The sequence below is a fragment of the Zootoca vivipara genome, chromosome 1 (assembly GCF_965207765.1).
Source record: "Zootoca vivipara chromosome 1, rZooViv2.hap1.1, whole genome shotgun sequence".
In the NCBI taxonomy this organism is placed as follows: Eukaryota; Metazoa; Chordata; class Lepidosauria; order Squamata; family Lacertidae; genus Zootoca; species Zootoca vivipara.
The window spans coordinates 128,444,231-128,456,253 of record NC_142582.1 but is presented as its reverse complement, the minus strand read 5'-3'; the positions used below and the strand labels follow the sequence as shown (position 1 = coordinate 128,456,253).

The following is a 12,023-nucleotide window of genomic DNA, read 5'->3' as shown; positions in this document are numbered from 1 at the left end:
TATGCTGAACTGAATTTAGGAGGTTATGCTTTGGAATTTTTATGACTCTGTGGATTCTTAGCTGGAATTTGGTTTGTGTTTTTTTTAAAAAAAGTGGAAGGGCGTTGTGTGTTGAAGATTCATTCCCCGTGCCTGCTGTCATGGGATTGTTGTCTATCGCATGATAGTGTATGTTTTCATTCCACAGAGTCGGACGTGACGAAAACAGGATGTTTGTGTTACTGTGTTTCCTGAAGTGGGACTATTGTCTTTTGTTCTTTCTTTTGGCTGCCTGATGCTAGAGAGAGAAGGAGCCATGTTGCAGTGCTCCGTGTATGATTATATGTAAATAAAGTAGATTGGCCAAATGCTGAGCTACTGAGTTCTGTTACGCAACTGCGCAAATTCTGCGGATCCGTAAGTGTGCTTATGTTTCTTGGCATCAGTCGCTTCGATGTTTGGGCTGAAGAATGCTTTTGAAGCTCCCGAACAATCGACAAGGAGGGACAGAACCTGCCAGTCGGGCATGTGTCTCTGCCAGGGTCCTACTCGCAAGTAAGAGATCCTAACATTGTGATCTCTCCCCCCCCCCCGTTTTTTTGCCATTGCTATTTTTATGCAGCAGCTATCAATTTATGTTTATTTTAAACAGCCCTTTTTGAATGGATGGGGGGGAATGGTATATCATGACAATGGTATTATCAAAATAAAAAAATTCCTTCAGTAGCACCTTAAAGACCAACTAAGTTTATATTTTGGTATGAGCTTTCGTGTGCATGCACACTTCTTCAGCTATCTGACAAACCTAGACAGCATCTTAAAAAGCAGAGACATCACCTTGCCGACAAAGGTCCGTATAGTTAAAGCTATGGTTTTCCCAGTAGTGATGTATGGAAGTGAGAGTTGGACCATAAAGAAGGCTGATCGCCGAAGAATTGATGCTTTTGAATTATGGTGCTGGAGGAGACTCTTGAGAGTCCCATGGACTGCAAGAAGATCAAACCTATCCATTCTTAAGGAAATCAGCCCTGAGTGCTCCCTGGAAGGACAGATCGTGAAGCTGAGGCTCCAATACTTTGGCCACCTCATGAGAAGAGAAGAATCCTTGGAAAAGACCCTGATGTTGGGAAAGATTGAGGGCACTAGGAGAAGGGGACGTCAGAGGACAAGATGGTTGGACAGTGTTCTCGAAGCTACGAACATGAGTTTGACCAAACTGCGGGAGGCAGTGCAAGACAGGAGTGCCTGGCGTGCTCTGGTCCATGGGGTCACGAAGAGTCGGACACGACTAAACGACTAAACAACAACAACAACAACAACAAGGTGCTACTGAAGGAAAATTTTTTATTTTGCTTTGACTCAGACCAACACGGCTACCTACCTGTAACTAGAACAATGGTATTATCAAATTAGCTTATTACAAGAATATGCTGGCAGACGAACTCTATGGGGCACATCGGTGCTTTTTGTTGCTGTTCATGCTTTGGAACAATAAGTGCAAAGAAAATGTATAGCCATATGTTGTTTTCAGTTTATTGTGATGCTACTACTCCTTGAAGCTCATACTAATGCACAAAGCTGCAGGATCTTTCGCCAGCTCAGCAACCCAAGATCCTTTTAAGTGGAATCGCCAAGGACTAAACAGGGGGACTCTCTGCTTATGCAGCACCGACCGCAATCCACATGATCAGAAACCAACTGAAATAGTTAACAGTATTCTGAACCCCTTGATCCAACTCCCTAAGTTGGATGCAAAATCTCCACGTACTGGTGCTCTTTGTTACAGAAAATGGCAATTTATCTAATGCCAAAATTGTCTTAGTGCTTTCCCCTTGCTTTTAAAGTCTTAGCCTTAGATTAACCTCAAAGCACACAATCCAATTCAGAGATTGAAGGCAGGTTAAGAAGTTCTCAGATTCTAGAGCTGTTTGCTCATAAATCAAGCTCAGTTACAAAAAGGCACCTGTAGAAAAAAACACACCATTATCATGTTAACAAGGACACCTGCAGTTTTATAAACGAGCAAAAAACACTTACAGATTCTGAAGATCTCTGACTTCCTGGGCAGCTGATATCTACAGAAAGAGTACACAACACAGAGTTATTCTGAAAAGAAGTACTAAGTAAACGTAAACAGCAATGCCCCTATACCCCTCAAAAGTATTAGATCTGAGGATAACAAACCAATGGCCCATTTATCAAAAAAGATGCAAAAAGAGAAGTAGCCCCTGAAGAAGAAGAAATGTGAATTTCTAGAAGTAACTGAAAGGGGTTAAACTCTATGGTCCAATAATCTGCCTATATCTTTTCTTTCACATTTCAAATCACTATTAGGAAAAGCTCTTGTTTCTTTAAGCCATTTTGAATGCAGATATGAGCACAAGTATTTTAAATGCATTAAATCAACACATCTTTAACTTGCTATTGCTATTCCCAAATGTCAGGAGATTAGCCACTGTCCTTCCAGTCTCACAGTCCGGAGGATCTGCAGCCCAGAGAGATAACAGATTGTTTTAAGGCCATCCAGAGGCTAAGACCAGCTTGAAGGAATTAAGGTTTGAAAGTTAAAGCATCACACTCTAACCCATCCCTTCCCAGTCTTGGGTATTGCAGAAACTGTAGGGCTACAACCCCCATCGCCCACAGCTAGTATGACCAGTGGTCAGAGATGAAGGGAGTTGTAGCTCAATAACACCTGGGGACCCAAGGTGGAGAAAGGCTGCTTTAACCACTGGCATGCATTGCCACCTCTGAAATCAAGGTCAAGTTTTATCTCGCTAATACAATTAAAAACTTTTAGTGAGATGACTATGCCAGAGCCAGGTTTGGGTCAAAAGGGCTTTTATAGTAACAGAACAAAGTCCAGCTTGGGGTTGATGGAAGAAAGGGACTAGGGCAAAGTCCCAAACCTGGGTCTCCGGCTGTTGTTGGACTACAACTCCCATCAACCCTAGCCAGCAGGACCAGTGGTCAGGGATGATGGGAACTGTAGTCCAAAAACAGCTGGGGACCCAAGTTTGGGAAACCCTGGACTCGAGTATCTATTTCTCCCCCTTCTCTGGATTTTAGTCCCAAGATGAAGAGCTAGAATGGCCAAGGGAGAAGATGCAGTATGTCAGGATTTCCCACAAAGCAATCTTAAGACCGCAAGTGCAACACTTGTACCGTGTTTCTCATATTTTAAGGCATCCCTACAAAATAAGGCATGGCAGGATTTTCCTGAGGTGGAAAAATATAAGGCATACCTCGAAAATAAGCCGTACCGGGTGGTGGAAGAAGGTCTGTGGCAAAGAAGGGTTGCTGCTGCCGCGTTAACCCCCGAGACCTGGCTGCAGCCTCAGCGCGCAGCGCGTGCAGCCCCAGAACCCGGCTGTAGCCTTTGCGCACGGACACCCGGGACCCGGCTGCAGCCTCAGCGCGCAGCGCGCGCAGCCCCAGTACCCGGCTGCAGCCTCTGCCTGCCGCGCGTGCAGCCCCAGGACCCGGCTGCAGCCTCTGCCTGCCGCGCGCGCAGCCCCAGGACCCGGCTGCAGCCTCTGCCTGCCGCGCGCGCAGCCCCAGGACCCGGCTGCAGCCTCTGCCTGCCGCGCGCGCAGCCCCAGGACCCGGCTGCAGCCTCTGCCTGCCGCGCGCGCAGCCCCAGGACCCGGCTGCAGCCTCTGCCTGCCGCGCGCGCAGCCCCAGGACCCGGCTGCAGCCTCTGCCTGCCGCGCGCGCAGCCCCAGGACCCGGCTGCAGCCTCTGCCTGCCGCGCGCGCAGCCCCAGGACCCGGCTGCAGCCTCTGCCTGCCGCGCGCGAAGACCCGGTGGGAGCAGGTCTGTCGTCTGCACAGATACCGGTACCGGTACTTATTTTTTAATTAAGACATCCCTTGAAAATAAGCCATGCTGTGTTTTTTTCAGGAAAAAATTAATATAAGACATGACTTATAATGTGAGAAACACGGTATTGGCCGCCCAATAAATGCCACCATGTGGCTTCGAGGCCCTTAGCTGCATATGTTCAAATGCTGCAGAGAGAGCAACAGTTCACACTGCCTAAGACGGGAGAGTAAGTAATAGTGAAGACACCTCCTGGGATGACAAGGAATCCACGCAGTTCAGAAGGAAGAGCAAGGGCGTTCTAAAGCTACAGGCTCAGCTAGATGCCAGAGGCCCCTTGCTCACACACTTGCCCCATTCAACACTCCCATGCTTTACGCCCTCATGCACCAACCACCCAAACTAATGTGCCGGCTGCCATTTATTTTATTTTTTAAAATTATTACGTTTATTTACCCCTGAATATATAAAACGCCTCCTATGGCCCTAAACCTGCGTATGAACCTATGAACACAGCACACAGTGAGGCAGAAAAGATCAAGCTTCATGGGTGCCTCCCCCCAAGGAAAACGGGGCATTATCTGGAAGCCAAGCCCCCCCCCCCGAAGCCCTGCTTTCAGAGAAGCCAAGCTCACCTCACGGTGCCCTCTTCCGTAACAAATTAAGAAAGCAACATTTCATGGCGAGACCAAATATGCTCTATGTAGCCCAATACGTTGTTCCCCCTCCAAAAAGAAAATAAAGTTGAGCTCCAATGCTATGATTCTAAGAGGGTGCTATACTCTTGGACACGTAACTCCAGTGGTTTCGAACCACCCCGAGATCTACGGGTATAGGGCAGTGTACAAATTTAATACAGTCGTACCCTGGTTGTCAAACGACAACTTCCATTCCGGAAGTCCGTTTGACTTCCAAAAACGTTCTGACAACCAAGGTGCAGCTTCCGATTGGCTGCAGGAACTCCCTGCACTCAGTTGGAAGCTGCGGAAGCCACGCCGGATGTTCGGGTTCCAAAGAACATTTGCAAACCAGAACACTCACTTCCGGGTTTGCGGCATTCGGGAGCCAAAACGTTCGAGTCACAAGGCGTTCGGGATCCAAGGTATGACTGTACATAGTAATAAAAATAAGTTTTGAAAGCTTCTTCCTGCTGAAACTATTTCCACATAGATGTGTATTCCTGCCATGGGGCTCTCTGCATCTGGCAGGGAATTCTAGGCAATGCCCCAGGGTGCTTTGCTCAGCTCCTGACAGGTGCCAAGACGACTTTGCAAGTGGTCAGTGTAAGGGTAAGATAACAACCACTGCTTGGCTAAGGATTGCAGGGCTGTGCATGAAGGGAAGGGAGTGCTGTGGCAATTCAGCTGTAGCCCATGTGCTTCGCAGGTTGTGGGCGGGGACAGGCTTTAACTCTGGTCTCTCCAGACAAATAATTAGGTAACAGGTGGAGGAAAAGGCCACTGCCGAGATCCCAGAGAGTGGACAATACTGAGGTAGATGACATGTATGGTCTGAAGTCACTCCCAGGAACTTAAACAGGGCTGTCTCCCCAAGGGTGTGCATACGACTGCAGTCCTTACTCTACGCAGCGGAAACTCCTGGGACTGTTTCGGACGCAATGTGAAATCAGTTCCTCAAAGCTTGTGCATGCAACCAGGCAGAGGAGACTGCTTAAACGTGGGTGCAGAGGCTTTCAAACCGCACTGTGAAACAAATCACTCGCAGTTTTATTATGCGCTCGTAAATTTTGATTTCCTTTTAACAAGCCGCCTGGCGGATTAGCTGAGAATGCCTCTTTCGCCGAGACAGGCTTTTAATCGTTAATCTGAATGTTTAATTGATTAAGACATATATCTCATGGTTCAATCAGTGGCAGCTGGTGCCCACCAGGGACTAACAGGGCACAAGGCAGAGGGCACAAAAGGTAAGGGCAGCTAACAGCCAATGGCAGGAAGAATAAGCAAATTCTGGTCTTGTCTCCATCCTTCTTGATGCTCAGTTCTACAAGGGCAACACTGAGGCTAAGATGGCAGTCAATGCCACCTCCTGGACTGGATGTAAGTCGGAAGGCAGGCAGGTGGGGTCTGGCTGATGTTGGTGGGGCAGCACCCCCTTAACCCAGTGGCCCAGCCTCCTCTGGGTTCAATGGCAATGCATGAAAAAGCCAGGCCTCTCCCAGCAAGAGCCCCCCCCCCAACAGATAGGAAAGGAGGAGCCATACTGCAGGAAGAGGAAGACTGCAAAGCAAAGGACTCCCCCTCCAGCTGCCAGCTCAATACCACTTTACCTGTGTGTCCTTTCCAAGCTGGGCCTTTCCTATTTCTTCTTTCAGGGCCTCTATTTCCTGTGCCAAACCCTTTTCAATGACAAAACAAGACAAGGTTGTACAATGGAGACAACACATCCCACAAAAATGAGAAAAATGAAGGGTGCGAAAAATTCGACCACAAGAAGGGCAATGCAATGGCAAACACACAAACACACACACACAAAAGGCAGCGCACGGCAGATCCAGCACCAACCTGGACAGTTTTTTCCTTGGTGGCAACTTTAAGGACCTCAGCCTGAAGCAGTTCCTCCACAGACTTGATTTTCCCATCCTTCTCACTAATTCTTTAGCCAAGAGAGAGAGAGAAAAGAGTAGAGGGGTTAAGAAACAGCATTGGAAGGGTGGGAAGCATTTGCGCAGGGTGGGAAAGAAATGCTCCAGGAAGTTGCTGAGGAATATAATGCAATACTGCCCAAACGAATCAGAGCAAGCATCAAGTTGGTATTTTTTAGGTATAAAGTAAACTGATTCACAACTGAAAGAGTAGGGTGGCATCTGCTGTTAGAGAAACTTCTGTTTAAAGAAAAGCAATTTCTTCAAAGAATACAGCACTGCTACTATTACCGCAGGACATTCTTTCTGGTTTTAAAACAAGGTTAGGTTTTCACCCAATGTCCGTGCAGCTATTGGCACCCAACTTGAAAGCTCCCTGGGACTTTAAAAAGGAAAGCCCAAAAGCTGGATCCCAAGTTGGCTCCATTATGGTCACATGACAGCATTGGGTCTGCTCTAGTTCTGACTACTGTACTAGCTCCTGAATAGTGAAGTGATCTACCTGTCCTCCTCCCTTCCACCCCCGTTGTCAAGCTTGGCAGGAGCCTGAATTTAGGCTGCACCCTGAAGCCCTTCATTTCACAATCATGGTTTCTTCTGAAGAGTCAAATGCAGCAACTTCGAACATCCCACTGCACAGATTACATTCTAAAGTCTGGGCGCTTCTGTAGTAAAAGCCTGCCCCCACAGGCTTCGTGGATAACAGAAACATAAGGGTAAAGAGGGCTTTCAAACTGAAGAAAAGGAAACGTGCTTCTACTTACACTTTTTGTAATTCTTCCACCAACGTTGCAAAGGAAACCTTGGGGAACAAAAGCAAGGAGGACGGATGTTTAGAGAGGAAGTCAGAATACTGGATCTAGCTGATGGTACCAGCTCTCACCAACTTTGCTGATGCAATTCGTTTTGGAGAGCTAATCAGTCCTATTGTTTTAATCGGACTAAACTGTAGCATTTTGCAGCACCTGTAATTAGTTCTTTGCAAAATTTAAGAGTAAGCTTGAGGAATACAGGTGTCCTCACCAAAGAGAGGTAGGGCAGCTTCTGTCAGGAATGCTTTGATGGCGTTTCCTGCTTGGCAGGGGGTTGGACTGGATGGCCCTTGTGGTCTCTTCCAACTCTATGATTCTATGAAGGATACTTTGGAAGCTCCTGTTCTAATGGAATTTCGCTGAGACCCACAATTTCCCTTCTTCTGCAATGCTAGAAAGTGTGGAACTTTGCTGCATGGCCAAAGGTTTTACCTTTGCATGGCTTGACCGACGAGTTCTGCTTACACTCTGAAGACAGTCAACAACCCAGCTCAAGGCTGAATGCAGCCTTTCCACAAGCCCAACTGGGTCAATGACTTGGACGGCTGCCTATTTTCCCACATGTGGCTTGGCTCACTTGTTTGACTTCTCCAAAGATGTTGACAAGTTTGCGACATTAAACCCCTTCTCCCTTTGTCAACAAGGACAAACCCTGCAAGCAGAACTGCATCAAGAGTCAATGGCTGCTCCAGGGCCAGCAGTGCTGGGGTAGGACTTGCAGAAAGTCACAGCGACCACTTCCAAGTTTAGAGAAACCTTCGCCTTGCTTTGAAAGGGCTTCAAAGGATGGAGGGCTGAACTTGGAACAGGTGGCATCACCTCTCGCTAGCTTTGCTGATGTAAAGGGTATCCACAGATTAGAATGTTGGTCAATTATATTTTTAGATCGGATTAAGCAGCAGCAATATTTGCATCACCTGTCACACAAGGGCTAATGTCGACATAATTGCAACTGCCGTTTACGCATAAACAATCACATGCAATCTTTCTAATCATGGAAGTAGGCCACGGAGATCTTCTGAGAGCGTCTCTTTAGAAGAAGAAGAAGAGGAGGAGGAGGAGTTTGGATTTGATATCCCGCTTTATCACTACCCGAAGGAGTCTCAAAGTGGCTAACAATCTCCTTTCCCTTCTTCCCCCACAACAAACACCCTGGGAGGTGAGTGGGGCTGAGAGACTTCAGAGAAGTGTGACTAGCCCAAGGTCCCCCAGCAGCTGCATGTGGAGGAGTGGAGACGCGAACCCGGCTCCCCAGATTACAAGTCTACCACTCTTAACCACTACACCACACTGGCTCTTTATACTATTCCTCTGCTCGTGTGGAGTAAGACATTTGTGAAGGCATTTATTTACAGGGGTTAGCAGACTGCAGTAATGTCAGCAGTTAACTCTTCAAGGCCCCAATTCTTTGAAATCCAACTGAACAAAAAGCGCAAGGCAAAAACAATGAGGCACATTGCAAAATGGAAGCAGCAATTTCAGGCGAAATCCTCCGACAGGGATTGACTTAACAGCAACCAATTTGAAGACCTTTCTTAACAGAACAAAACCAAGGCAACGTACCTGCTCTGTTTGTACCCTCTGCAGATTTTCAACTTCACTTTTCAAGGATGCGTTCTCTGTTCTCAGTGCCTTTTAAGAGGAAAACATTTTCAACACAGTATTGACACTTTGGAATAGTTAATTGCAACCACAAAAAGGAAAGTGATACATTTGCCAAGAACAACATTCTATTATCGCTGCTGACTTACCTGACAACATTTTTAACGTGTGGAAGTCACGGTTTACATGGCTGGGTCCCTTTCCTGACATAATCTTGGTTTTGTACCCTAGCATCTCTCCTCAAGAATAAAACCTTTAAAGTGGTGGTTCTCACCCTGTGAAACATCTCAGGAAAAGTCTGTCCTAGTCCTCCTATCCACTGATATGTGCCCTTGGGTTTCAGCCTGCAAGGAGCTCAGCAGCATTTACCCAGCCCAAACAGAATAAGCAGGTCAAAGGAAGCGCTTCACTCCCAAGATCTAAGCATCACAAGCTCCTTAAAGACAAGTACCAATGGGTCAGGCGGGAGAGTCTGAATGGATGGTTGTTACCTTACGCTGAAGGCTTTCACTTTTCTCAAGTGTAGAAAGAAGAAAGCCAGAGGAAAAAAGCTTGCCCTGTAAGATTCCAGTCCATAACTACATTCTTAAAGGGACTGCAACTGGAAAAAGCTTGTGCTGCTTTTCAGACAGAGATTACAGTCGTACCTTGAATCCCGAATGCCTTGGTACTCGGACATTTTGGCTCCTGAACACCGCAAACCCGGAAGTGACTGTTCCAGTTTGTGAACGTTCTTTGGAACCTGAACGTCCAACGGGGCTTCCGATTGGCTGCAGGAGCTTCCTGCAGCTAATCAGAAGCTGCGCTTTGATTTCAGAAAGTTTTGGAAGTCGAACGAACTCCCGGAACGGATTCCGTTTGACTTCCAAGGTACGACTATATCTGGAATTTGGTGCAGCTGCGGTACTCCATCATGGTCCCCTCCCTTTATAGACTACAAAACATGGGTCTGCCACTGTCGCATTCAGTAAGATCTTCAGTAGCTGACTTCCACCTCCTGCTGTATAAGATATTTAATGAATTCTGTGACTGGACTCAAGATGGGGCTGAGGTAGTCCTCTTCCTTTGCCAGTCTTTCACTGTCCCTCGACCTAAGCCGAGTTGCTGGATTAGTCCAATATTTTTCCAGAGAGAGTGGGGAGGAGAACAGAGCAACTGAGGCAGGACAGCTATGGAGAGACAGAACAGAGGAAAAGGGGAGCTTGGGACAAAAGTGAAGCAGCAGCTGCTGTTGCTATAATCCGGGCATGTAGCTACCCCGTGGTGGAGCGAGACACACTGTATTAGCACGCAATGCCACACTGTTCATGCACTGGGCACGCCTGACTCTTAAGAAGAGAGTTTACCTTTAGCTCGTCTTCTTTATTTGCCATCTCTATGAGTCCAGCTTCAAGGAGTTCCTCAACCGTCTTTATTTTGTCATCCTTGTCTGTCATGCTGAGGAGGAGTTGAAAAGGATGTTATGAACTTCAACTCAAAACCAACTGGTGCTACCAGGACGACAATCCTATGTTCATTTGTATGGATGTATTTCCTTGCTTGGTGAGCAAGCAAGAACATACGAAGCAGCCTTAAAATGAGAGTCGTTTAGGCCTGCACTGTCTCATTTAGCAGATGATGATTCTCGGGGTGTCTTAGGCAGAGAGGTTGTTCCCAGACCAGGTACTGAAAACCTGTTAACTGGAAATGCTAGGGATGGAACCTGGGACCCTCTCCATGTCAAGCGTGCACCTTAGCACAGAGGTATGGGGTCCTCCCCCTGCCAGGCTGCAGGTACTTAGCACAAAACACCTACAGATTTATTATTCTTAGTAAGATTAGCTGCTCTTTTTGCTTGGTAAAAAAAAGTTTGCTTGTGAAATAAATGAGAGGCTACCTACTGCCCCAGCTCTTACCTTCTTTCCATTTGCTCCAACAAATCCTTATTAGTCTGAAAGCAGGAGAGAAAGAGAGAGAAGTCATGCTTAATGCTGGTTTGCAGCTCTAGCGAGCAAGAGAGCTGCTCAGAATCCGGCTGTTTGCATTTGTGCTGATTCTCTGAAGTGCCGATGCAGAAAAGCCGTGAGGGCCAGCTTTGCCGACCCCGGAGTTAAACTATTGTAGCAAATAAAACGATGAGCTCTGCGGCAGACCAAGGAAGACCCATTGGAATTGATGGACACGGGTCACTTAGGTCCAGTAATTTGAATGGGTCTACTCTGAGTAAGACTATGTTGGAGATATCTCCCAGTTACTTACAATGGGATATTGTTGCATAGACGTTGGCAAGAGCCAACTTGGCCGGCTGCATTTGCAGGACATGTGCACCCAAATGTGGCTGCTCCTTAGTGGCAGAAGTGAAGGGCAAGGATATCAAAGAAGCCGAAAGAACTCTTGCTCCCAAAATGCTCCCTTTCGAGCTAGCTGATGGTAGCAGCAGCATTGTAGTCCCGCACCAAAACAACCATTTCTAGGTCAGGTAGCCTGAGATCAGAGGGGCTTATGCCCTGCCATCTGGAGCAGGCAAGACATTCGGTGACCCCAACATCTCCATTCCCAGCCCCTGAGCCTCAAATGCAAACCAAACCCTCTTGTTATCCAAGGAAAGAGTAAAGCTAAGGTTTACTCAGACCCTGCACCAAAGACCTACCACTGATGTCTGGCCTATTCAGCAAGATCTAGTAGATGACACAAGCAGCTGGTGCTCTCCACCCTGGCCAAGGAAGCAGCAACCTTGATTATCACAGTATTGTTCACCCATCTGAATATTGTAATACAGTACTGTACTGCATAAGCAACTAAAGGTATCCATTACTGAAAACATCACCTAGAGCACCGCTGGCATTTGCGAAGCACGAAAAGCCTATTAGTGTGTTCCAAAGAGTTGTTGGGCCCAGATGTTCTCAATGTGCATGCGTCATTTTTGTATATTTCAGATTGTTTACTCCAACTCCCCCGGTCCCCCAAAGACACAATGGTATTGTGAGAGGGTAAGAATCATAGAATCGTAGAGTTGGAAGACACCCCAAGAGTCATCTAGTCCAGGCATCCCCAAACTTCGGCCCTCCAGATGTTTTGGACTACAATTCCCATCTTCCCCAACCACTGGTCCTGTTAGCTAGGGATCATGGGAGTTGTAGGCCAAAACATCTGATTTAGTCCAACCCCTTCCAATGCCGGAATTAGTGGCCAAATTCTTATTACAAAAGACTGGAAAGAGAAGTTGC

General features: G+C 47.1%; 1 protein-coding gene across 22 annotated transcripts in view; it reads right to left on the bottom strand.

The window, feature by feature from the left end:
• The window catches only part of KTN1 (kinectin 1), a 98,215-nt gene that overhangs the window by 25,914 nt on the left and 60,278 nt on the right, over positions 1 to 12,023 (bottom strand). For 13 of the 22 annotated variants that reach the window (XM_035103800.3, XM_060271034.2, XM_060271031.2 and 10 more), the window contains exons 19-25: positions 10,713 to 10,747; positions 10,164 to 10,254; positions 8,779 to 8,847; positions 7,168 to 7,205; positions 6,324 to 6,414; positions 6,089 to 6,157; positions 2,017 to 2,054 (exon numbers count right to left, since the gene is read on the bottom strand). In XM_035103800.3, coding sequence (XP_034959691.2) covers positions 2,017 to 2,054; positions 6,089 to 6,157; positions 6,324 to 6,414; positions 7,168 to 7,205; positions 8,779 to 8,847; positions 10,164 to 10,254; positions 10,713 to 10,747 — 431 coding nt within the window. The remainder of the gene's footprint in view (positions 1 to 2,016; positions 2,055 to 6,088; positions 6,158 to 6,323; positions 6,415 to 7,167; positions 7,206 to 8,778; positions 8,848 to 10,163; positions 10,255 to 10,712; positions 10,748 to 12,023) is intronic. The other 9 variants (XM_060271022.2, XM_088674489.1, XM_088674420.1 and 6 more) reach the window with 2 other exon arrangements.